Source organism: Rhipicephalus microplus, unplaced genomic scaffold (genome assembly GCF_043290135.1).
Source record: "Rhipicephalus microplus isolate Deutch F79 unplaced genomic scaffold, USDA_Rmic scaffold_21, whole genome shotgun sequence".
Lineage (NCBI taxonomy): Eukaryota > Metazoa > Arthropoda > Arachnida > Ixodida > Ixodidae > Rhipicephalus > Rhipicephalus microplus.
The window spans coordinates 4,618,146-4,645,721 of record NW_027464594.1 but is presented as its reverse complement, the minus strand read 5'-3'; the positions used below and the strand labels follow the sequence as shown (position 1 = coordinate 4,645,721).

At 43.7% G+C, this 27,576-nt stretch overlaps 1 protein-coding gene across 2 annotated transcripts; it reads right to left on the bottom strand.

The window, feature by feature from the left end:
- Positions 1–2,072: 2,072 nt before the first annotated feature.
- Positions 2,073–25,952, bottom strand: LOC142785331 (glucoside xylosyltransferase 2-like). Of its 2 annotated transcripts, XR_012888919.1 has the most exons (7): positions 25,373–25,952; positions 23,345–23,492; positions 22,335–22,466; positions 19,517–19,709; positions 17,376–17,689; positions 11,284–16,929; positions 2,073–9,110 (listed from the first exon to the last, which is right to left on the bottom strand). XR_012888919.1 is itself a non-coding variant. In XM_075883795.1 (6 exons), exons 1-6 carry the CDS (start codon positions 25,570–25,572, stop codon positions 16,753–16,755), a joined length of 1,164 nt encoding a protein of 387 aa, XP_075739910.1. In that variant the 5' UTR covers positions 25,573–25,952; the 3' UTR covers positions 2,073–16,752. The 2 variants fall into 2 exon arrangements, 1 of the variants encoding a protein (XP_075739910.1); XM_075883795.1 differs by having other exon boundaries at positions 2,073–16,929.
- Positions 25,953–27,576: the final 1,624 nt, after the last annotated feature.

Sequence of the window (27,576 nt, the reverse complement as noted above, 5' to 3'; positions counted from 1 at the left end):
GTCTGCGCCGCGTATGATTTCTCGCTTTATTGCTTTTTTTTGTAGGCCCACTCACTGCGAGGACACAAACTTCCAGCAAAGAAGGCAGGACAGTTTGAAGAAATTAAGGCAAGATGCTGTTTGGATGCTGTTTGCAATACAATCTGACCTTATGAACTGCAATACAATCTGACCTGGAAAAACTTGGTTTGTCCCTTATTGCTCCCCTTTGCTTTTCTTTTAGCCTAAATACAGGCTTGTGGGGGGAAAGGAGGATTGGTGTAATATGGTTGAGTGCCCTACTATTTTTTCGCAATGCTTACAGCTTGCAAGGCTTTTAAGCAGTCCATTGAACAGATTCGTTCACAGGAACTAAACTTCCTGCAGCAAATTGCACTACGGACAAAAGCAACATTTAGGGTATGAGAAACAGGCTGGTGGAGTTATATGATTTACAGAGAACATCGCGAGTTGCAGAGAACATCACGGAGGCACACGTCCCCCACCGTTCAAACGACAAGCAATTTATATCTGCATTTACCGCAATTGACGGGAATCTCGGGGGGGGAAGCTATCGTGTTTTTGCCTTACCGAAAAGATGGCGCAATGAGCGCGCGTCGCCACATCATCACGACGCTGCGGCGCGCGCTCTCATCTCCCACGCGTACTTTGCCCCGCGGAGAGGAGGGCGTGGACGCTCAGTCGCGCGCCCTTATCTCGCGTTGGGCAGGATCATACGCTTGGTTGGCCTTTGGCTTTCACCGAAGAATTCTGCTGTAGTTAACGGGCACACAAAGGTCACTGCAATCGTTGCACAGTCTCCGTTTGCGAAAAGAGCGCGCTTTTCAGACACAGCGAAGCAACAACCGAGACGCTTATTTGCGCATTCTGTATCTGTGACTCTTTTGTATGTTATTTGTGCGTGAAAAACGCGGGAGACGTTTCAATCTGCTAGCCATTTTGCGCGTGGCCTTCCAACTTGTCGCTGTCGTGTTCGTTGCTTCACCTTTACGGCAAAGCTGACTTTTTTCCTTTCTTTCTTGATCGTGTATTTTTTCGACAATATTTCCGTGACAGAAGAAAATTCTTGGTAGACCCTGGCATAAAACACTATCGCGTAAAAATGATGTGCCATACTGCAGGTAATCGTCAGCAAGGTGTATTCGATCAGGTCGTCATTGAGGGTGTAGGCATATTTTTGAGCTCTTGCTAAGTAGCTGGGGCACCCTGAGCTGCTCCTGTCGTCAAACAGCACCTCAGCCCCTCCCCCGCGTAAACTAATAATCCTCAATAACTGAAGTGGCACAGGCTAGCATACTCGCACCATCGTAGTTTCAAAGCAGACTATGCGCCGGCCGGAGGCTCCATAACTTCAATGTGCACAGTACTTAGCGGGCCCGGCTGTGTGGTCTATCCACTCTCATGTTGCACGGTCGTGTAGTGGTCAATACAGGTCTAAAACAAGGCTGGCAATGCTCCAACCAGCCCAGAAATAATTTAGCAAGGTGTAAAATAGCGTAATAAACTGCAGAAAAATCATTTGCAATAGTAACTTACCAAAATGCTTCGATACCGATGTCGCACAAGAGACTGCACCTCCTCCTCGGCAAGGGCGAGATTACTAAGGGGATTACTAGGTTGCCCGAGCTACTCAGTTGCTCATGTTTCACAGCATAGTGGAGCTGCACTAAGTGCAGCATTCAGTACTATACAGTATAGATACTGCAGTTGCTGGTTTTAATAATATTAACAGCAATTCTTTTCTATAGGAATTTTTATATTCGTCAATCCTCAATTAAGCTGTAATTAAAAACATGCAAAAACACAGAGTACAGAATGTGTACGAAACTGAGCAGAGCTAGATATTTCAGTACGTTGCAACAATTAATTGTTAGCTAGTGTTGCACTCTTTGCTAGCCAAATCAGTATGTTGACCTTGTTTATGAACTGTTATCTATTAGTTGAGCAAGAATAACCTAGCCACCTCGAAAATCGTAACTATATATTAATATTCTGTTTACTTGATTGCGGCATCAATTTCATCTTGTGTGTTTCATGTTACAAAGAAATGCAGCTCAAATCTTGCAAACAACTTGAGGGTGTAAAAGCAAAGTGTCGCATTTTTATTTTCATAATCATGGCACACAATTTTCTTACGAAAAAAAAGGAGGGTGATAACAATAAACATGAAGCAATCGCACAAGCTTTTACAGTAACTAGAATAAAACATACCGCCATTTCTGAGAAGCAAGGCTTTGAGCACATAAAAAACTCAACTGTGCGTAAATAATTGGGAGCAATCAAGAAGTTTCACTTTCTTTAACTTAATTCATTTGGGGAAACAACAGATGAAACCAACAGACAGGAAAGCCATAAAATCTGTAGAAAAAATGAACTGTAAAAAATTGATAAAGAAATACCATAAAAAGGAACAGTGAAAAATAGAAAAAACTGCCCCGTCAATTGGTCTTGAAACCACTACCATTGCATGCAACATGCAACACTCCCCTGGCAGTAGTTCTCACTACAGCAAAGTATATACTATTGTAAACATTCATATCTGTCGATGTCCATGGCATAAAAGGTCAGTTAAAGGACGAAAAGAAGAGAAAGGCATTCCTTTCTGTGTTCTTGTTCTTTTGTTAGCCCTTCGTGCCACAAACACTGTCAGCTCTCACACTGCCTGCTTATCGGGGTATTTGTGTGCATCCTATCGACTATGCTATGCAGGGGCCAGCTACTTAGTATCATGTATAAAGCATCTTGCCATGGCATGCTTAGCAAGCTAACTAAGGCTTGTTTTGGCTGTTACCATGTAGGCTGAGCATAGTGCATTATTTTTTTTCTGATAACCGTTTCATATAAGAACATTTGAAGCTGTATACAGTACAATGAGCTTCAGCGCTTATGCTTCAAAGATTGCATTACAGAAAACGAAGTTCCAGACTCTACAGTAGGCTTGGCGATCTGCAAATGCATTGTGACCGAAGGAGCAAAATAAATAATCACGCAACTAATAGGCCCAGACAATTCTATGTGACACACAGCTCTTTCAACTGAACCTTCGAGTACTGTCGCCTAAAGACAGAAATGCTGAAAGAAGTCCTGCACAAAAGTTTTCCACCAAACGACCATCATGCAACACTTTACAGTGTTTTGTGACATAAACGCTGAACGCTGTAAAGATGCCAATGAAGCATCTGTCAATGTTATTTATAGATTAGCAACAGCTTTTCAGACCTGACTAAAGTGATGGCAACCTAGGGACACGTGCCAGCTTCTTACACAGGCACATCAATGAGTTCACTTGCTTTAACTCTTTAACACTTAATCTTAGTTAATATACCTGCTTTCTCCTTTCTTTGTCTGTAATGATCACCGGGTTGTTTTTCTTTTTAATAAAGGAAGGGTGAAAAATTCACAGTGGACAACTCATGATACGCTACCACTTACTGTTTGTAAAAATGATGAAAATATGGCAAAAAGTGCCACACACTAGAATGCTTTCACCAGTCTACAACAAATGGGTCCTTTTGTGAATACCTGAAGCAGTTATGAGACGATAATTATATGAGCTACTAATTAATTTAACAAAATATAGGGCAATGCACTAGACTTGGAAAGTCAGATTGTGCTTCCAAATAGCATAAAAAGCTGAAATGTAATAATAACACTTAAAAACATTGCGCAGGAACTTCTTGTAAAACTCACCTAGTACTCATACAAACCAAGTATAGACATGCTAATTGTCATCGACTCGAGCAGGCACAAACACAAGTGTGAAAACGGGCATTGGAACACTTGCCATCATGTCCAAGAAACCAAGCATCACAAGCGACAACAAACAGAATATACTAACAGCAATACAAACAAAATTTCAGTAAAAAACATTTCAGTATAAGCATGGCACTACTAAAAGCTTTACATAATCTACATGGCACTATTTCTTCTTGCATGTACAGTGCTAAAATGCATCAAACGCGGCATAGAAACACTAAATGTGCAACTTGTTGAGACAAAAACGTCATGCAAGAATGGTGACCAAAGCTCACATTGGCTGTGGCAGAAATGTACAAGTCAGTATCATGCCCATGTGACGCAAACTGAGGACTGTAAACGAATTTACATCCCCATATATCCCTAAATTTACGCGTTTCATTTTAGGAGCACTAAGCAAACTCACGTACACATTGCTCAGGGCACTGTATATAGCATTAGCAAAGCACACTTTTGCATCATAGAACGTGTTGCTGGAGGAGTTGGTGCATTGTAGAGAATTGTGGAAACAATTAGATCATACGTCACGGACGCGGCTACGCACACCTCGCGAAGCTACTCATTCTAAAATCTAATACATACTGCGACAATTCCACAATTCCTTCATAGTAAAATCAGTTGGTAGTGAGCGCCCATCTTGCCTACTTGTTTTTTGCATCCCGTCTTTTTGCGCTCTACTTTCACTTTGAGACACCTCTGCACTATAAATAATGCCAGACACAAGCATCAGTGCACAAGACTCAACGAACAACTCAAGCAAGGTGTCTCTTTTACACCAGTCTTGAAAATAGTTTGAACTGGATTTCTATTTTCAAGGCAGCCAGTTGGGACTAAATTTCTACTATTTCTTGCACTAGCACAGACAGTGATTGTCAATCCGAAATCAGGTATGGATTCATCAATGCTCGATCTTTCAGCAATAACGATAGCTTCTTGCTGCAACGTTTAGTGTGTTGCGAAAGTCACTTCTGGGCGACTCAAGAAATAGGCAGCACAATGAAAGTTATGCTGAGGACATTAATGCATATACAAAGAATGTGAGTGAAGCCAGATACGCAGAGTGCACATCACAGCATATGATTAATACGAATGCATGTTAAGCTATTTGACATGATGCAATGAAGTGCGTATTAGCAGTGGTATTTGACACTCAAAGGGACACAAGAGGTAGTAATTAGATAAATCAATCTTCTTAGCATAAGTGCCCACTACATTCGCAATGTTTTTTCTAGGCCGAGCACTTGCATTGCTTCAGGGGAAAAAATGCAGCCAAAAAGCTGTACACGATACGTAAACTATCTGAATCACATGTAAAGTTACTTTTGTACTTCTGATGACCTCTCATCTTGTTCTGTGGTGGGGATTACAGCCTATTCAAGCTCATGTGATTAAAGAAGGCATAGGTGCACCTGCATTGAATGACATGTGGTGACATGCAACAGCCTGTCCCAACCAGATAGGCTGAGCTAAAGGAAGAAGGGGAAATGCAAGATTGGTCTTGTTGCTCTGAATACATTCTGAGATTTTAAGTCCCGAAATTATATGATTATGACACACAGCGTAGTAGAAGGCTTCAGAAATTTCAACTACATGTTCTTTTTCTTGCTTTTTTTTGTGTGTGCTTAAATGTAAGCCCAGGCACACCGGCCTCTAACATTCTTGCCTCCATCAAAATGCAGCCGCCACAGCCAGGATGCAATTCAGTGACTTTCGAATTAGCATACAACCACCGCAGGCTCTAGACCACCACGGACCTTTAGCATGTCGCAAGCAACGCACAAATGCTCATGTATCTTGATTTAAATGCTGCACATAATTCAGGTGAAATTAAGTGGTTTTGTTCTGAGTGAAAATAAATTCCAGCTCACGTTTTACTGCATACAAAATGCAGGAAGTGAATTTTCTTGTGCATGTGGCACGAACGTAGCCAGAAATGTTTTTCACGGGGAAGGGGGGTGGGGTCAACCATAATTTATTTATGATAAAGGCTGTATATACATACACGCAAAACTGACGAAGTTTGGGTAAAGGGATAACCACCCCCCAAAAAAAGAGCAGGATGAACCTAATTTCAGGTCTTGTGGTCCCACGTCACTGATTTCCCACAGAGTGGGTTGTCCTCCCAAGCAACTGTCAACTTCGTTCTGCCGAGCAAAACAGCCGGGCTGTTTTGCTAACAATGCGTCAGGTTCTCCACAGAACTTTCCTATTTCCAGTGTACGATGTGACGCTTGTCAGAACGACATCTAGGCATGTACGAATATTCGAGTACTTCACATACTTGAATGAATATTACAGTATTAAAATTCTCTTCCATACAAATTTAAATGTTCAAAATCTGAAAACATTTGAAATGAACGAATAAGCGTATATGAACCACATGTTGCGCCCCCCTCCCCAATAGAGGTAGTTCCGGACCGCCACGAGGAATACATGAGCATATTATGCTTACGTCGATTTGTCATTATTTAAATGAAGAAGCTTTTTGTACTGGCTTATCCACTCTAAGAGTAGAAAATTTAAAGCTTTATGCATTTTACATCTTATCACTTACACTGTAGAGAAAGGCGAAAAGCTGCTACTACGCAAAGCTCCTTCCACTTCCCTTTGAGCCAAAAAGAATGACATTTGTACATGCCTTGTTCAAAGTTTTAAAATTGTTTTGCAGGTTAGTTCGGCCATGACAGATACGCTCATTTTTCTTTATATTGTTAGATATATATTATTCCAATTCGATTCAAAATGATTTGACCAAATCAGTAACTTAAAAGTTCACTTTGATCCTAAAATTTCCTATTCGTACATGCCTACATACATCAGTAAAGAATTTTTAAACAGTCATTAGAGGGCAACTTACTTCAGCTTATACCACACTTTCTATGCGGCAACACCAATCTTGAACGCTATGCGATTTTCTTGATCATCAATGCTCTTAATGTAGGTAATGTGATGTTCAAGATGTAAAAGCAACTCACTCACTGAGTGAAAGGATATAGTAAGGGGTCCTGGATTACCTAACTTTGATTGCAGGTATTTTTTTTCAATCAAAATAAAGACTTTCAATTCAATAGAAAATGTGAAAATGTGCATTTCCACATTCATTTCAATTGAAACAGTGCTAGAAATCTGACCCACGAACTTGTCGCCAGTCACTAAATCAAAGAGACATGTTCCCTTTGCAACGTAGCAATATTACGCAGGCTGCCAAGAGGTAATGCTGACCGATCAAGATGGGCTTGGCTTTGCAGTTACCTTTAGTATCCCTTAAGAACGAGCAGAAACGCAAACCATGCATGAGGAAAAGCATGAGGGATTGCGCCATTGTCCTGAATACCGATAAAAAATAGATGAATATTCTTAATAAAAATTATGCCCCCCTGTCGTGAATGGGGACGTGTTTCAGGAGTTCAAGAGCATTGTGCTGCAAATAGCATTAGCCTCTAGACAAGACACTATACAACACACATTAACATAAACGAACACAGATTAGTGATGTTAAAACCATTACAATCAGAACACAATTGTACCTCTCTCTCCAACATGTTTCAATTCATAAACAGCAAAACCCATTAGAAGTTTACAGCCCAGTGGCATGCGTGCTGCCATCGGCCTGAAGCATGCAAAATGGCGAGGTAGGGCCAACTAGTCAATGGCAGTGCGATAAAAGGTAAAATACCATTGACAAGCTGAGCTAACCCTCGACTCTTTTTACCCGAAATGTGCGGCCGAGACCAGCTCCACAGGAGGGTAAAATGCGAGATTAATGAAAAAAAAAAAAAAAACAGTGTGGCAGCATCCCTGTGGAGCAGATGGAGCTGCTGTACTGAGAATGCAACTTCTGGTGGGGCAGAAATGAATGCACTAAACTTCAGCGAACAAAAGAAACGCAAAAAAGAAACAGCTGAAATCCAGCAACACAGCGTGGCGAAGTTGATAATACTGCACGAACAGAATATGAAAACACCTTCTATGCAATTGACCAAATAAACAGTGCTGTTCTGGCACTATTCTCGAAATGTAAGCTTCTGGTGCCACCCCTGCTACCTGTACAAATAATTGAACATTCGTGGTTCCCAAGTTACCATAGTAATCACGATGTGGTGCAAGAAATATCCGACACAGGAAAAACAGATAAAAACGAGGAACTTTTTTCAGAAATGCACACAATGCAGATGTCTCACTTGGTTTCTTGCGGGAGATAAACTTCACTTTCTTTCGTATTTCATAAATGCAAATGAGTCCACTCACACTGAGGTTCGGCCTATGTTCTCAATCTTAAGAGCATGCTGCTGCAACATTTATAAGAAATATAGGGTGTGTTCTCTAAACACAGATATATTACAAAAGGGCAATAGAAGTCGGGCAGCTGACGCCTTGCACACGGACTTTACATTGATGCAAAGGTAAACTACTGCAATTTAAGTTACACTGAAATGACTAGTAAGCAAGAACTTGTTGATTATAGACTTGAGGGCAAAAGCTTGATGGCAGTACTGCCGTGCGTAATGATCTACGGCACGTAATTTTTTTGCAAATCATAAATACTGTCTGTAATTTCAGATATATCAAAAATTTCAATGGTGATAACAAAACAGATAAAACACAGCCACTCTCTTGCATCAAAGCGGGACTTCTGTGATAGAGAAACGACAAAGATTGATTGAACGTCTCTCACACAGTGATGATTTGATTGATATGTGGGGTTTAACATCCCAAAAAGCACCATATGATTATGAGAGACCCCGTAGTGGAGGGCTCCGGAAATTTCGACCACCTGGGATTCTTTAGCGTGCACCCAAATCTGAACACACGGGCCTACAACATTTCCGCCTCCATCGGAAATGCAGCCGCCGCAGCCCGGATTTGAACCTGCGACCTGCGGGTCAGCAGCCGAGTATCTTAGCCACTAGACCACCAGGGCGGGGGAACGTCTCTCACATATGCAAGTTGTCATGGAAAGTCGTGACAAGTCGCCACCCTGGTATTTACAGGTCACCTTATCTTTGCACATAGCATTTGGTGCTTATGCATTTTTTTCACACAGTGAGCTACAAAATGGCAAAATCCACCTGTTCTAGCACTGTACTGCGTAAAACTGAAGGCCAGTCACTGTGGCACTTCTTCCTGCAGATAGGCGAAAGAATGCTTTATGCCTATTTATAGTTTAATGTAGCACTGTGCAATAGCAAAATTTTAGGTACGAAGTGAATTCAAGCAATGAAATGTGAGTGCCAGTCCAGTCAAGCATTACAAGAATATTTTTCTAATACTTCTAAGAGAAATAGCAAAATAAATGTAGAACAGGATTCCTCAAGATATTCTTATCAGATAGCAACATGAAAGTTTCTTTTGGCCTTTTGAAAGTTTCTTTTGACAACGTGAGCCACGAGGCTGTTCTCAATGCTCTTGAAGCAGCTGAACTTGGAGGTCGTGTCTTTCGATGGGTAAGAAGCTACCTCACAAAGAGATCTATGTTCGTTTTAACTGAAGATGGGTCTACGAATAAGTATTTTACAAGTCGTGGGGTGCCACAAGGCGGTGTTTTGAGTCCTACACTTTTCAACCTGGTTCTCGTGGGGCTCACTGAAATGCTGCCACAGACGGCTTATGTATCTCTCTACGCTGACGATATCTGCATTTGGGCGTCCGGCGTGACACGACCTCAAGTGCGCGCAAGAATACAGAAAGCGGCAACAATGACATCGACATACCTTCGCCAGCAAGGTTTGACTATCGCCACAGAAAAATGCGCAGCGGTGGCGTTTACACACAAACCGATGTCTTTCTACTCATTGTGCATCGATGGCAGATCAATCCCATATAAGAGCGCTCATAGATTCTTAGGCGTCATCGTAGATCGTGACCTAACCTGGAGCCCGCATGTCACATACCTGAAGAAAAAGCTCATTGGCATTGAGCTTTTCGTCGCCGGAAAATCATGGGGCCTATCCGTGCACTCCATGTTGCAGCTTTATACAGCCCTCTTTCTCGGAACTCTCCGGTACAGCCTTCCGGTCCTGTCCAACACGTGCAAGACTAACATCCGTGCACTGCAAAGCGTACAAGCCCAAGCACTTCGGACATGCCTTGGCTTTCCAAGATGCTCATCGGCAGTGTCAACTATTGTTATTGCACAAGAACAACCGGTCACAACGCACATCATTGTCGAGACGCTGAGAGCGCACATTCGGCATTTATCACGGCTACCGTCACATCATTTAGCGTGTTTGACAGCTCGGAGGCCCCATTCTTCGTACTGCGGTATCGTGACAAAACATCAGGACGTACTACCGCCTGGCTTCAAACTTGCCATGCATCCAGCAACTGCGCCATGGAGTCTTCGTCAACCTGACGTGCGCTTATCAGTTCCTGGAATCTTTAAGAAGGCACGCATGTCAACGCTAGCCCTGAAGCAACTGACTTTGCGTCTGTTGGACGAAAGGTACTTCGACTGCATACATGTTTACACCGATGGCTCCACTAATTCCAACAGCTCCACAGGAGCAGTGGTTGTTCCATCTGAAAATGTGTTGCTTCAGTACAAGTTTTCTCACACCACGACGTCGACAGCAGCAGAGCTCGCAGCACTTCAAGGTGCAGTAAAGTACATTCTTCACCAGGAACCTAACCAATGGGCCATCTTTTGCGACTCCAGGTCAGCCTTACAGTCACTACGGTTTGTTCAGCAGCACGGGCTACATGAACAATCAGTATATCAGATAAGGCAGGACTACCACGAAGCGCTCGCGGAAGGTCACGATATTGTATTTCAGTGGTTGCCGAGTCATTGCGGAATCGTTGGCAATGACCGCGCAGATGAAGCTGCTCGATCAGCTCATGACCAAGACCAGCGCACGCCCATACCACTCTTGAGAACGGACGCTGCAAGGCTACTACAATCACTTGCTCGCCGTATATCTCTCCTACAATGGAATACGCAGGGTTTCTCCAACACGCACCTGTATTCGATCGACCCAAACTTGCAACTTCGTTTGCCATCCGGGTTCCCACGATGCGCTGAAACTTTACTGTGTCGCACGAGGTTGGGCGTGGCATTTACGAATTCGTACTCTCGTCTCCTTGGAATGGCGAGCACTTCGGCATGCAACATCTGCGCCTGCGAGGAAACGCTTGAGCACATTCTATGTCATTGCCCAGCATACCAGACCGAACGACGTATTATGGAAGCCAAGCTCTGTCAGCTGGATTCACGGCCGCTTACAGAAGAGAAGATCCTGGGACCTTGGCCGACGGCTTCCCATACGCGCAAAGCCACGAAAGCCCTCTTGTACTTTTTAAGGAACACCAAACTTCACGACCGCTTGTGAAAGAACTGTGCGAGGCCGTGCTGTGTAGTTTCGAGCTGACTATTTATGCTTCTCTTTCTTACTCCTCCTCTTTTCTGTCTCTTTTCGTTCTATTATTCCCCTTTTCCCCCACCCCAAGTGTAGGGTAGCCAACCGAGCCAAGCTTGGTTAACCTCCCTGCCTTTCCTCTCTATTTATCTCTCTCTCTCTCTCTTTTGGCCTAGCCAAAGTGTTACCGCCACCACTGTAAAGGAAGAGATGCTATTTCCTCAGCCTTTCCTCCCGTTTCAACTCCTGTGGAAGCCCAAATAATGTGGGAGACAAAGGCATGCTCCCTTTGAGTCAGGTGTTGCGAATCTCCCTCGTACACATCAATATATCGGTACATCTGAAATATTGGATACTAATAATCTTCGACCTGCCTGCCCAGATTTCAGGTTCAAAAGAGCATTAATTAAGCCGCCACATCTGCTACATCCATCAACCCCATGTTGGAACCAGTCGTTTTCCAGAGTCAATACATTTGCGACCGTAGCGAAGCCTGAAAGGCAGCTTTGCCCCAATACAAGAATGCAATGGTAATAAGTATATAAAGAATGTGAAGGGGCCACTGCCAATCAGACATTTAACTGTATTTGTCTTCGGGAAGTTTGAATTCCAGCGTGGCTCAAATCAAACAACAAATACTATTAAAAAATACTCTAAATTTTGATAATTCGCACACTCTTAGTTTAAAGAAAGAACACACAAGCACTAGACAGAGCACAAAAAATACTAACATATCAGGGGTATTACGTGCCAAAACCACTGTACGATTACAAGGTACGTTGCAGTAGTGGAGGGCTCTGAAAATTTCAGTCACCTAGTGTTCTTCAATGTACACTGACATTGCGTAGTATACACGAGCGTGTACCACTTCACCTCCATCAAAATGCGACAGTCGCTGCTGGGATCGAAGCCATGACTTTTGAGTGATCAGCGCAACCGTTACACTACCATGGAGGGTATGACAGAAAGAATAAGCAGTCTAGATGTGTATTTCAGGTGACTCGCCATTCTTCCCGACCAAATCACGTTTCAACATGCCTTCATTTAAATTTTATTATGTCCCTTTCACAGGCAGCCCCAGTATGATGAGACACCAGTGGCTCCTATTTCTGCACTTGGTGCACTCTACTTATATACTTATCGCCTATCTCTGTAGAAAACACCACTCAAGATGGCACCATCAAATTTCGACAATGAATGCTTAAAATTGCTCACAATTTTCCTGCCATTCAAAATATAGGTACACCATAAATATTATCAAAGGCTTACAACTTGCACATATGTTCAAGTATAAAATAGTTACCATTTATCTAGCTTTTTCCATTTAGTCATTTCAATGTAACCTTAAAGGGCCACTCGCCAGGTTTGACAATTTCGAGCTGACAAGTGCATGTAGATGGGGCATTCAGGACCATGTCTGCCAAAATTTGCAATGTTACGCGCCGCAAAAATGGGTTATTTCAAAATGAACGCTGCTCCCCCTTTATTGCGCGGGCCCGCGCCCAGAGAATGAGGGCATGATGTGCACGCGTGATTTGCCCTAGGTACACAGTAGTGCAGTGACGATGGTCCTCTACGTAGACGACTGTGCTCAGACGTTGCCAACAGTGGCACACGACATGGCGAAAATGATTTAATGCGATATGCATAGTTTATGTAATTTGTTGCTTGCAGAGATTGAGAGAAACATGAGATAAATAATGAGACGCCATAAACAGATGTGCACGTCTCTTTTTCCATTTTTTTCTCGTGAATCGCAACGCGAGATGCAGGGCTAATGTGCCAGTGCTTTGCATGCGTTTGTGTCCCCACGGCAAGCGTTTCATGGCCCTGTCTGTGAGCGAAATGCCTGTGAGGAGTCAGCTCGAAAAAGCCGAGAGGAACAAACTCATGGTGCTGGCTTATTTTAGTGGCAGTGGCCACTACAAGAAGGATTGTTCTTTTTAATGTGCAAATTTCATCTGATTTAATGATATCTTTCATAAATAAAAACTCAATTTTAACTTTAAAACTTGTTTTTCTCAAAACACAAATTTCACCATTTTTTCCAAAGTGCCCCTCCTTTTTCAGGCACTTCTAGGGCTTGGATCTGCATGAAATTTTGCCCAAATTTTTTCCAAAGAATGACAAATGCAATTATCTAGTTTAAATTTCTATATTTTATTGTATAATAAAGAAATTATATGTAAAACTTTACTAGTGTAGAAGAAATACGGACTTTTTACGTCTATTATTTTTCATGCATAATACATATTTTGTATGTGCTTCCTAATTAGTTATTTGCACTCTACACTTTATTTGAAGCATCATGAACTATGAATGCTAAAAAATTTAAGTATTTTAGGGCTGAAAAGAGGGGGGGCAAAAGGGTTAAGGTTTTCACTTTGTCACGTTGCAATACTAAAAGTGTGTAACTTGCAAGAAAACTAATTATATATTTGAAATCAGCATAAAAAGCTCTGCAAACAGCTCAAGTTTCATTGCTGTAGTGTGAATATTAAAAAAAAAATGTCTTCAAGTAGCATCTCCCCTTAAGGTCGCTTAAGCATTCCCGTTTCAACCCTGAGTCCAGGCGCAAAGCCAGGTGCCTAATTGTCGCAGAATTTCGATAAAAACGTGTGTGGGCCTACAAAATAAAACCCACAGTGTCTATAGCAATACAGTTGACGTCCGATTTGCCGGGCCTTCAAAGGATCTCAAAAAATATCTGGAAAATCAGGCAGTGTAGAAAAACGAATGCAAGCAAAAACACACTCTATAAAAATCAGTATTTTTCGCTGATGGAGAGGGTTGCGGCAGGAGTACATGGTTCTCATTTCAATTCAACAAATGCATCATTCAAGTGGCTCTGAAAAGAGCCGAAAGAAAGAAAGAAAAAGAATCAGATGTGGCTGTGGCCGCCGCTACTGCATTTGCGCACTTAGGTGCCCAAAAAAAAAAAAGTCGCTTATATTCGTTTCCACCGCGTTCCACTTCCCCCAATAATGTCTGCCTCAATTTCAGTTGACGTCACAGTGATTGCTGTACACCGATGACAGTGCCAGTGCTTGCATCAACTCTGAGCTCGCTGGCTGTGTAGGTGCTGCCTCTTTGATCTATGTGTCAGAGTTGTCAGAATCGGAGTGCCAGAACGGACCGAAAACCGAAAACGAAAAAAAAAACGATATTTTGGATTGGAACGAAAACCGTAACCAGAACGTTATTTGTTATTTCCTTCCGGAGTAAAATTGAAATGTCTGATCGTTTTTCAGTTCACAGGAAATTTGACGAAACAGAAAAACTGAGGCCATGCAATGTGAACATCAAGGCATAATTCAGTACAACATCAATGCGCATCTCGGACAGATATCCTAAAGTAAAGATGTTGAAATATTGCGGAAAGATAAAAAAAGTCCCCACCAGAGCTATTTGTACTATTACAAGTGGACTTTCGTGTGCCTTTCAAACAAATTGTCGTGAATAAGGCATTATCGGCGCTGCAGTTTGCTTGTAATAGTTGCGCACATATCAGATGACGGGCTCCTTCAGAGATCATGCTCACACTCGACACAGAGCATTGAGCCTGCTCTACAAATTTCCAATTGAGAAAATAACCACTAAAAACTTGTTTAAAAATATCGAGCGAGAATGCACCTGCGCCAAACCTGGAAGCGCATTACAGGCCTGTGGTAGAATAAGTGTAGAAGTTGCATTCCAGAGAGAACCACTGTGCCAACTTCAGAGGAAGCAGAAGGTGCCTTCTTGGCGTTTTTTGAAAATGAAGAAAGCTGTAGTTGGCCCTCAATCGGATTTGACAAGTGAGCCAGGATCAGTGGACACCGCACGCTGACTGGAAATGCTGGACAAGGAGTCGTGCATTCCGGGAATCACGAAAGTGTTGACATTTTGAGATGAGCCAAGGAGCAACAGCCGGAGCTATACATGTCAGCACAAGTGGCCCTTGGTGTGCCAGCCACACAAGTCAGCGTGGAGAGGGCATTTTCGGCAGTGAAGTTTGCTTTGTCTGAGCAGCAGTCTCGCTTATCAGGAGGTACGCTCGATGACCTGCTGCTTCTGAAATCTTGTGTACCCCCGTCATAAAAATTCGGCATTCAAACTTCAGGAAAAATGACTATAAAGTTTTTCTTCAAGCCTTGCTTCGAAATTTTTTGCAGCTTCCCTCATAATCATATTGTGGCTTTCTGACGTAAAATTCCAACATTTATTAATACATTTTTTCTTTGTTAGTTCATTTTTTAGTTTTGAGTAAGTACTTTCAAGATTACGTTTTTGTTAGTTTTTATTATTATGAAACCGTTACGAACTGTTATGGAAAGTTGCTATTTTTTTTTTCGTTACGAAACAGAAATGAAACTTTTGTCTGTGGAATGGAACGAAAACCGGAACAAAAACGCCTTAGTCAGAATCCTCCCTAACTTGACGAATGATTTCGCCATTGGTCAATTCCACACACAGACAGAAGTTTTTGTCGGCGCCGCCGAAGCCCTCAAGGGTTATCCCGGCTGAAAACGAAACACTAGCAATCTGCAGATCGTTGAAGGCAACGTCCGCAGGTGGGAGTTTGTCGCACACGATGTCCTCTCCGGGCGAGATGGCAGTCTCGGTGTCCAGTATGAAGCTCGTGTGGCGAAAACAGTTCCAGATTACCTGTTGCATAACCACCTTCCACAAGTCTCCAAGCAAGCCAACGGCAGGCCAAAGGTCAAAAGTGTAGCTTTTGCCACTGTAGGAGCACAGGCTGCACAGCACCATGCCACCTAAGCTACGGCCAGAGGCTACGGCAGGCAATGGATTGGCGTGCACTGGATTGCAAAATTTTCAGTATCAAGGGTGCAGCAGCCACAACGTGATGGGTTCGAGGGTCCCAAAACAACCAAAATGGTGGCGTCAATATGAACTTTGAGGGTGCAGTTAGAGGTAAAAAGTCCAAAAAAATCGTATGGCGAAAGCTCTAAGCATCCGGAATTTCGTACTTTTTAATACATTGACTCTATAGAGACTTGACGGTGTCATAGGTAAGTTTGGGAAGTCAGGCCTGTCCGGAATTTCGGGCGCCCGAGAAATCGGATGTCGACTGTAATCTGTTTTTGGCATCAAAAAATGGTCTTCATTAATACTTCCCTATGGTCTTGGTTTCTGTGAGTACTGAACAAAGCATACTTTCACCTCACACATATTGTACAAATCAAGATGCAACAGTACGGAGCGGCTGGTGTAACAATGCAACTTTTACACAATGTGCACCCGCGATTATTATCTCTTCCTCCAATTTTTCCGCGTTACTTTATATTACGAACCTGTACTGGCCCACACATGCTACTGCAGTGTGCATTTTTGATCATCATGCACCTTTTATGACAAGCCTATCTCAGCAACTGTGTAGGCATGGCAAGTGACAAAGTGCTAGAAGGAATACTGCATTGCACTTATAGGAACCACTTCATCCCCGCCGAGCTTCAGCTATGTCAATGAAGATGAAGCCATCCCCTCTGATGATGATGATGATGATGATGATGATCTATACAAATGAAGATGTACACATGATGATGATCTCTAGAGATGACGATGAGGTGGTTATGCGTCGCACTCACAATATACCGCTGGAATAAAACTGTTTCGCTACTACAGCCATTGGTTGCTCTCAGGACTCTTTCCTCTGACTTCTGTTGGTGACAGCGATGTCGATGGTGCGTGCTGTTGCCTCCCAGTGGACTACCTGCTTGAGGAACTCCTGTCCACAGCGTGTCTTTCGGCTCCTTTGGAGTCGATCCTTGAAAGGGACGACAAAGCTGTACTCGAGGCTTTCCCCGAGCTCGTACTGAAATCAAAAACAGGTGCATTTCAGAACCACGCAGAGGAAGAAGGAGGGAGAGACTTTACTACGGGTTTGTGTATGTCTAGGCCCCTTACTTTTCTGCCTCAGGTTAACAAATTCTACTGTCTAAAAAAAAAGAGCGGGTAAAAGAATGTCATTTCGTCTAAAAACTAAACTAATCTATCTCGCACGCTTTCCCTTGGATTATCACCACGTGCCGATTACTTCCAGGTCATAATCAGCATGTACCTCATCAGCATGACATAGCGATAAGAAAGTAGCGAGTGCAGATTTTTCAAGAAAATAAATGCAAAAAAACCAGATGACAATTGTTGTGGCGGGAGAATAACTATTTCTGACAATCTTCTTTTTTTTAGAGCATAACATTTACCTTTGTACATTTTTTTAGTAATCAAACATGAGTACTCCACCAGCTGTGCCCACCTTACCTGCTCCATAGCCTGATGAAGCCCCCAAAATGCTGGCTCTGACTCCGAGATGAAAGCCCTGCGTGACCCATGTATGACAGCCGGCGGTCCGGCAGTGCAGTATGCTCCGTACATGCAGTGGTCGGTCCGGTAGTTCCACCGGCACGGGAACAACAGTAGCCGTTCTGGGTGAGCACTGAACAAGATGTTGAGAAGATCCTGATCACCCCAGGAGATGTCGCGGCTGTACTTCTGCAGCAGCGGCCCCAGCCGCTTCTCCCAGCCAAACTCTCTCATTCGAGTCAGGTTCATCAGCATCACTCCCGAGTTGACACCTGCGTTTGGTGCAGACAAGAAAAACGGCCCGGGAAGTTCTGATGGCGACATGTTGTCTAATGGCAAAAGGGCCAGGTCTGACTAAACAACAAAAAAGTATGATTCAGAGGTGTCAATGTAACAACAGGTGGTGTGTGTAACATGACCATAGTGTGTGCGACATGGCCTGAAATGCACCCCAACAAAATGTTTACTCGGGGCTTTTTTATTGTAGTTTCTAGCCTTGCATCTGGTAATGCTGAAATTGATTCATAAATGCTCTTACGTATCATACAATTAATACTCGCAGTGTCAATTGTGAACACTTTTAGCATGATTTCAAAACACTCGTCTAAAATCATAAGAAACTAGCGTCTCACAGAGGGGGGAGAGCCTAAGACCACATGCACTCAAGCTTTGGTGATGCTGAACATGCAGTTCTCAAATCAGGAGGACCAGCATGCAGTCAAGAATGAAAGAATGTGGGTGCTTCAAGCTGGCGTACCGCAAGAAAAAAAAAGCATTCCTGGCGTTAACAGTCAAAACCACCTTGAGAGCAGCCTGACAACAGAATGAGAGGGGTGACAAACAATAGCCCTTATTGTATGCAAAACCTGGTTTTGTGTGCGCCCTGTGAGTGCACTGCAACATCAACAACACTCGCTTTTTTTGCATGTTTTTGTAGTGATAATGCAAGCTGCTGCAAACTCTGATGAGCACTCACACTTACTTCAAGACCAAGTTAAAATATTTTAAAAGCAACGTCCACCAGCCATGATCGATCGGATGTGCCTTTTCTTATGTGATTCTTAAAAGAGAGAAAAGAAGATAAAAGTGCGCCCCGTAACTGTCTGCATTATAGTGCAACACCTCAACAGTAGCTCACGAGGAATGGGGGTAAGAAGGGATTAAAAGGATAGGATTAAAGGTATAGAGATAGAGAGGGGGAAGGAGAGAGCGTGGTGTAGGGATCGCGACACCCAGAAGCAGGGAGAAGATAGGAAAGATGGACACGGTCACAGGAGTCCGAGGACGAGGCACCACTCGGCGAGAGCTCTTGTCGGCGTCAAGAGATGGCGATGGCGAACCAGTCGGCCAGAACTGCACCGTCGTCGGAGATCGCGGGGGCACTACCGGTCGGCACGAAATCCAGCAAGCGAGTCATCAGGAGTGTCCCCCACATGAAGGACTATCAAACAGCCCAAGCATCTAGAGTTTCCAGATTTGGTGCAAGGGGGCTTTTCGGTTAGGTCTATGAGTATGATTACTGTTGCAACGATGCATAATAGGTGCAAAAAATATAAAGTATGCACTGTGAAAGGAAGGTATATTGAAGTGTGTAAGTGGAATGCTATTGCCTTGACCGTGAAAGCAAAGCCATAAAAAAATGTGGCATGTAGTACTGCTATAGCAGCCAAGTCCACATGAGCTACAAATATTTTGTGCCTATACCTTGTAAAATCTAAGCAGCAAGAAAGCCTACCGTAAGTTACTAGAGTTCCACATAAACAAGATGCAAGGTTAGGCTTATAACGCAAGATGCAATTCATCAATATGAAGGAACACCCCTCTGATCAGGCAACGTGTTAATGAAGAAGTTGTCGCTGACCAAGTCGAAAGTAGCTGATGTTTAAACTCGTACGATATCCGTGTTCAACCTTATCAACTGTACAGAAACCTTACTCAGTTGCGTTCACTGACTAGATAAGTGACCATAACTCCATTTCTCTCTTTGGAAGGAACTGTCTACAAGTCTCCATGCCAAGAAAATCGATGTCAAAGCTCCATTTTTTGCACGATGAAATAGCCAATCAGCCACTATGGTAGATACACGCACTTATCCTTACCAAGCGGTTGGTAGAAAGGGTGCCTGGCAAAGCGGCGGTACCAGTTGGTGGCATAGTCTTCACTCTCTGGGGCCAATGCTGCCAGGTGCGAGCTGTTCATGGTTGCGAAGTGTTTCCACAGTTCTTCGATGGGACTCAGAAACAGGACGTCAGCATCCACGTAGATGACCGCGTCGACATCTGGCAGCATACTCTGTAAGTAATTCTCGCGGTACATAACACAACAAAGGAAGGCGCACTTGTGCTGCATAAATCTGTATTTCTTGCTAACTGTCAATAGGTGGGGCCATGACACCAATTCTCAACCATAATCTCTGTGTCCCTGTGCATTCAAAACAGCATAGCATTATTATAGCCCACTCGGTCATGCGCTTAATATTTTAGCCAATTTCATTATCCACATAATTTACAACTGAACATACTTCTGATTTAGGCCTGGGCCGGCTTTGTGCTTGGATGACCCTCCTTCTCACGCGTTTATTCTCTCCTTACTTCTTCCTGTCTCGCTCAACTTTGACATTGTTGGCTTCAAAGTGTCTGCAATGTCAGAGTTTTGCTGATATCAAGTGATCCCATTTCTGCTTTGACGTTTTCTGTCAAATGATGAGTTGTGCGTTCCTGTATGACGAACTAATCAAAACTTCTATGAGATTGTTACACTGAACGTATACTTCGCGAATGGTTAAAGTGCATGAAAAGTAAATGCAAAAAGTTCCTAACTGCCAAAGAACAAATTGGGGCTGCCTTCGAGGCTGTATTCTATTTAGTCGGCGTTATTTAGTAGTAATTAAAACTCTGGTAAATGGATATAGTGGTGCTCCACTGAACATAGTTGAACCCAACTACACTGAACTACAGTAAATCAGATTATCTTTCGAATTATCCTTTGTATCGAACTATTTCTGATCACACCAATTGCTTCAATGTCTATACAGAGAGAAATTTACATCAAAGAAAAACAGCCAGAATACTCCATATATTGAAGTTCAGGCAGTACAAAATGTCCCACAAAGTTGACTTTTACTTAAAAACGTTCTTTTTTCCTCGTGGATAAGAACTTTTTTGCATGCATTTGGGAGAATGAGAGCCGTGATTAGAAAGATGCAGTGTGGAACAGGTGGAAAATACTGCTTGCCGTCACATGCTTTCAACAAGCTTTCTCGTTGTTGTGCCGCCAGCCTATTGCATGGGGTCCGTTCACTTCTCTGCTCATTTTTTTCACACATTAGATACCATAAAACAAAAGGAGCTACGGTTTATCAAAAGCTAATGATAATTAGTACAGTCGATCGTTGGCACCTCAAAAAAATGTTTAGTAAACTATTCATGAAAAAGGCCAAAATTTATGCTAAGGCAGACTACAAGCTTTCGGTGCCCAGCTAGAACATTCAGTTGCAGACGACGATATCGAGGTGCTACGCACATCAACACTTCGGTGTTTCAGCTCATAAAGCTTACAATAACATGAATTATTTTATAATTTTCAAGCAGTGGTTGACAGAAAGCCAGGACAGTGATGTATCCATGTGCGAGTTTTCTAATATATTTGGTTTCTGCATGAAGAAAATCTTATGTCATGAGACAGCACTTGCTTTGCACCGTTCTTCTGGTGCCCTTGCTTTTTGTACTCTGTCTAAAGATGTGATGAGCTAGGCTACGAACAGCAAAGTCTTTCATTCGCATCAGCAAGTACTTTCTTCATCCTCAGACACTGCTAGTAAGAGAATGTTCACCAGATGCTCCAGATAATATGTTTCAGCTACAGTCGAAACTTGTGACAACAAAATCCCAAGGGAACAAAATTTTCACTGCAACGAAATATTTTGAGAGCACGGGTGAATATTTATGAAGTCAATATATATCACAACCCATAATTACAAAAAAAAAAGTTTTATCGCAGTCCCTCATTAAGGAGATTTTTGAAATAAGAGTGCAGCATTAAGCTACTCTCGTAACATCAACTGCATTCAAAAACTGCTCAAATGCATTCATGGTACACTCAAATTGTGCAGAACTATCACCACAGCACACCTAAGCAACTGCCATCACTGCTTACAAAAAAAGAAAAACAAAAGGAAAAAAAATCTGACGACAATGATGGTGATGATCGTTTCATCACGCGCTGCTCAAGTGGAGTCGGCAGAAGGTTCACCTGCAGACACACTTGATGACGGTACTGCTGACAGTGCAGTGCACCCGCCACTGACTGGTGCATGAGGCGAACTTAGTGCCAAGACAAACAAAATGCCGGGTGGCCTGAGCATGGATGAGTTTGCACGGATGAAGGAGTTATTGTGCACACAGAAATGATTGACAAAGCCATCATCAGTAGAGCGTGTGAGGCCGGCGATCTCGACGATCTAAGACTAGAACAGTCGGAGAAAAAAATTACCCTGCAGGGTGCGCTGAATGCCCTGGACACAATTCGCTGTTTTTTTCAACATGAAGAATGACGACATGGCAATAAACATTTTAAAATGCGGGTCAAGAGCTATTGAGCTGCTGCAGGGAAAGGCTCGGCAAAGTAAGCTTATTACCTTTTCGCAATAAAATGTTTTTTTACTCATTTGCCTGTCTTCTCTTCTGCATTCTCGCACGCACCAGTGAAATTCCTGCAAGAGCAAAACTTTTTGTCTTCCCCGCCGTTTTCATTATTGCAGCTTTTAACTGTATTACCATCACTGGCAGCAGAGAAGCTGTGTGCATATCCACCATTGACATAGAGACAAGACCAGCACTGATAAAGTTGTTGACAGTGAGTTGCAAGAGACAAAAGACAAACATGCAAAAGGTATGGCGCGTAGTCTTCACGACTCACGGGAAGAAACAGCCGCTGAGTGGCACAGGGCTTGAAGAGGGTCTGCCACTTTTCGGGATTCGGTTCTGGGAATTTCACCGGTGACACCTTGTAATCCACTCGCTTCAGCACGCTTTCGGGCCACGATGAGATCTAGCAGGAGAAGGTAATGCGATGAAAAGAAAGTTGACAAATTTGCATAACACGAAAGAGACTAAGACCAACTGGAGACCATTCGCAAAATACTATATTTCAACGAAACAACCTGTGGTGTGCAGGTCTCTCTTAGATAGAATTTGCCCCGGTGGATTGCAGCCATCACAGAATACAACAAAGAAAAGTGGTCACTCGGGCCGATAAGCGACTAATTCGGAAACTCACTCACCAACTGGTTTTTTCATAGATTTCTCTGTAGACGAACCCTCAAAGCAGCTAAATATATGAGTGGCACTTAGAGCAGGATATTGGAACATGCTTACAAATATTTTACGTGGTGGTGCGAATGATAATGACATTTCAGGTTGAGTATGAGGTGAAGCAGAAAACTCATGCATGCCTCAAAGGAGGAGGAAAGTAATTATGATAACAAACTAAATTAAACACCAAAAGCATGGCAAAGATAGGAGTGTTCTTGCCATGTACTTGCATTTATATCTGTGCCCACAAAACCCATTGTTGTGTTGTTTAACAGCGGCCTGAAAAAAATGAATAGCAATATTCAGGCTACTTGAGCTGGGTCTTTCTTTTTTGTCTGTTGTCATTTTGTGTGTGAATTTCTTCAGCATTCTATAATGTTTTGTGTGGTTAGCTCATCTACTGAAGTAAAGCAACAGGTTGCGCCATCTTCTTGTTAGACCAGTGTATAGAAACTCCAGCATAACTATAAACTTTGGTACTGATTTTACTGCTTCACTTCTTTCAAGAAAAAAAGACAAATTTTTCCAACAATTACAACTTCGGCGTTTATTTGGTTATGTCTTTTCCTGGAGTAATGTGCCCTGTACACAATGAAAGGCAAAATAACCACCAACCGCTTGACGCAAAGGTTCCCTGTTCTCATCGTCGGCGAAAAGCAGGAGATCCAGGGGCCCCGTTGTGAAGGCCACTGCCGACTTGATGTTGGTGACAGTCATGTTCAGCAGTCCCTTGCACGTCACCACCACCAACTTAACTCGCTCCCTGCACAAAGCAACGGTAATGATGGAATACCAGCGAGATCAGCATCACATTTAGTTTCGGCTGGTTATTTATTAGCTCTGCAATTTGTACAAAGATAGCATTGTTCAATTCCATTGTCCAATGCCCTTTTCGCACAGTGTAATTTCAATAATGTCATTCGTCAACCCACAAGCTAAGTGCAGTTTACCACACAGTCATTGCAATTTGTGCGTATTAGATTTTCATGGTATTTAGAAGTCGCCTTACTTTTTCGCACTTCATAACTGACCTGCACGATAAATAATAAAGCAGCAAAATGCATCAAATTAGTCTTTCTTACAGCTTACAGCATGCCTAACAGATAGTGTGCCAGTGCTCCAAAAGTAAAGCGAAATGTGCGAGTTGTGGCCAAACTGTTGAGTTTGTATGCAAGTGCGCTTGATCAGACAACCCACCCCGATATTGTGATGCCGCCTTTATCACCGGTTGGAGTGAAGCCACGCTACCACCATCACTGCTTCTCGGGGCAAATGTGGTGGCATTCTTAGTGATGCAGAAGGCACATGCCTCCGAAGATTTTTTCACGATGCAGATAACCAAATGCACAAAGCCTTGAAAGTGCCCCCTGACGAGCAGCGATATCAGAGCAGCCTTGCTCAAGCCGGCAATAACAAGCATATAAATATTGAAATGAGTCAGCTAAATGTGCCTATGTACTCTGGCAGTGGGCTGCACATCTCCGGATTGAGCACAATAACATGCAGTTTGGCCCATAGCGTGGCCCCAGATCACATGCTATGTTTTACTTTTGTGGCACATCCGGAGCATCCGAGGTCAATTTATTCAACAATCATCCTAAAACCAGGAGGGTGCCAAGATGAGGCAGCATTGAATTTGAGCCCAATTCTGTTCTCATGAGCACGGCTAGCCACTGCACTGCCCTTTTTGAGCCAGTAATGCTGCAACGCTGCACCTGCAAGCATTTCAATGAGACTGTGAATTTAAAAATACTGGATATAATGGCCAGTTGCCCTCTTAGAGCTTTTGTTTTAACAAAATTTTTTAACAAAATTTTAATGCCAATTTTTTTTCCTTCTGCATGAGTTCATTGATTTTCAGACGCCACGTAAATCAATCTTCACAGCCTTCACACCCCACTTAAATGTCAACGAAGCGCTGACAAAAGTTTTGGCTCATAGCGGTTATTGCCGTGTCTTAAATCATTCCCCTCTTTATCTTCCCTACGGCCGCAAGAACTTTACAGGGTCGAAAATGAGCATCACATTAATGTTTGCCTCCCTGCCATCACAACGGCTGGTTTCAGCCAGACCAGTAGTTACTAAAGTCTGATATAATCATAAGTGAACAACGATTGAGCTTTATTCATAAACCAAAATGTAAACACTTAACAAGAGCCTACATAGTCGCAGTTCATCATGGTTTGTTAAATGCCTGCATGACTCAGTGGTGAATCCAGGGGTGTGGATTAGGGGGTTCAAAACCCTCCCCTTCTTTCTCAAAGTTTATTTCGTGTGCGCACAAATACAAACACATGCATGAATGCAGATTTAAAAAAAGGTGAAATCCACCCCAACAAGAAAGAAATGTTTCTAGCTACGCCCCTTATGTGTTTCTATTACCTTGCCTTGACATATAAATGGGAACTCCTAAAAAAAGCAGCTCATCGGGTCATAGTTATGTTCCCTACATTTGTTCTCATCCAAAGCGTTAACTGCAGCCTGAAACTCGCGGCCTCGGTTTGAGCTACGCCAGGGCACCACGCGCTCGAACATTGTGCTTGCGCGATGCAGACACCACATAGCGGTCACGCAGCAGCATTGGAACCGACCACAGGCACAAACCACAAACGAACACACTGCACATCGACTAGCTTAACTTACGTATGTGATCCTCCGGTTACAGCAGTCACACTCGGTTGTGGCAGGGATGGAGCCGCGCTCTGAGATTTCTTGGCTTTAGGAAAGTCCACCGGTGCATTCGTCCAAAGATTATTGTATTCATACTTCAATACGCACACGGCGAGGAGCACGAAAGCGACAAAAACGAACCTCACGAGGTGCGCCATTCTCTGCCCGGTCATCAGAGAGTCTCCACGCTAAAACGGTGTCTTAGGGAGTCCATATCCATATAACTCTGAAGAACTGCAATAGGTTAACGAGGCGGGCTGGCGGCTTCATCCGGCGTCTCGACTGGAGTGCCGTTTTGCAATGATATTTCCCAAGAGGAGCTATGACGTTGCGTGTCATTCGTTCGATCCGCGCACCTTATTCCGTGCGCGCTAAGTATCCGTGAGGCCTGCGCCAAGATGTGAGCCATAATCCCGTCGGCAAGCATCACGCGTCATATGTTCACTGTCGCATGCATAGCGTTAACGCCAGAGTCTTTTCTGTCTAATGGTGATGACCCAAAGGCAACGCTAGCACGTAAACACGGACGGCAGTCACGGTTTGTTGACACTACTACGTCACTACGATGTTCGGAAACGGAAATAGCGCTGATTGAGTCGGTCGACAGGAACAGGCAAGAACACCTACAATAAACAGCCACCGTAGCGATGAAATAACGCAGAGGGCGTTGTTGACCGCAGAAGCGTCGTAGAAGCGTTCGGGGTGCAGCAGGATAGCTAGTAACGAGGAAAACAACCACGGAGACTATTTGACAGGTGGTATGGACAGATACGATTCCAAAGTGGCACCAGTATCTAAGATAGGTTGAGTCCGGGGCAGAAATAAACGTAGCCACGAGCGCCGAGCCAATTCAGACATAGGGTATATTAACATGCAGGGTGGTAGGAGCAGGCTGAAGTGGGAAGAGATAGAAGAACAGCTAAGGGAGGAGAGGCCGGTGGTATACGGTTTTAGATGCGGAGCATCTAATACTCGAGGCTTGTAGTGCGGCGCCGTCCGCAAGCTTCCTCCTCCTTCTTCCACCATCTGTGCATCCCTTCCTCCTCTACACACCGCGCGCGCTTCACTCCTCCACCATCTGTGCACCCTTCCTCCTCTACACACCGCTTGCGCTTCTCCTCTTCACGAACATTCGCTAGCTGTATAATGTAGCGCGCATGCGCCGTCACGCTTCGAGAACATCGGCAGCTGACGCGCGCGCATGCGCCGTTGCGCTTCTCCCCCTTCTCGAACATTCGACAGCTGACGCGCGCATGCACCGTCACTCACCATCTGTGCCGCGCGCGCTTCTCCCCTTCGAGAACATTCTACAATTCTCCTGATTCTCCAGTGGACGCGCATGCGCCGTCGCGCTTCGAGAACATTCAACAGCTGACAGTGCATGCACCGTCGCGCTGTATATATACTCAAGGTCGGCGCTCGCTCGCTCAGTTGCCGCTCGTCGGTTGGTTTGTACGGCGCGTCGACGTCCAAGGTCGCAGTGAAATGAATTCCAACGAATCCACAAACACAATGATCGACGTCCCTTCGACCAGCGCCGCCCTTTCGCATACGTGTGTACGTGTTCACTCATTTAACACCCCCTCCTACAACCACGTTAACCAATTTAGCCATCGACCCAAGTAAGTCGCAATTTAACACCCCATTTCACAACCACGTTAACCAATTTAGCCATCGACCCAAGTAAGTCGCACTTTAACACCCCGTTAACCAATTATATGCTCCGCATCCTCCTCAGTGTTCCTCTGAGGGAAGCTGCGGGCAATTTTTTTTAGAAACACATCTCAGGGACATGGAACAACCTCCTAACAATGCGGACTACGCGTGGGAATATTGTAATAGAACAGAAGGCAGCAGAAAGGGGGTGGGTATTGGGGCATTCATTCATAAAAGTACAGACTGGCAAAGGGTCAAGCAGGAGTGCAAGGAACACTTATGGCTAAATGGGAAAGTGGCAGGGCAAATGTCACTACTTGGTTTCGTGTACTTGTGGACGGGAGCAAAAGCCAGAGAGGAAAACCAGGCAATGGTAGAGTGTATATCAAAGGACATTCAGGAGTTAGGAGGAGAGTGCGAGATAATTATACTTGGAGATATGAATGCACACATAGAAGATATAGATGGGTATACCGATACGACAGGCAAAATGATCATGGATATGTGTGAAAGGCTGGAAT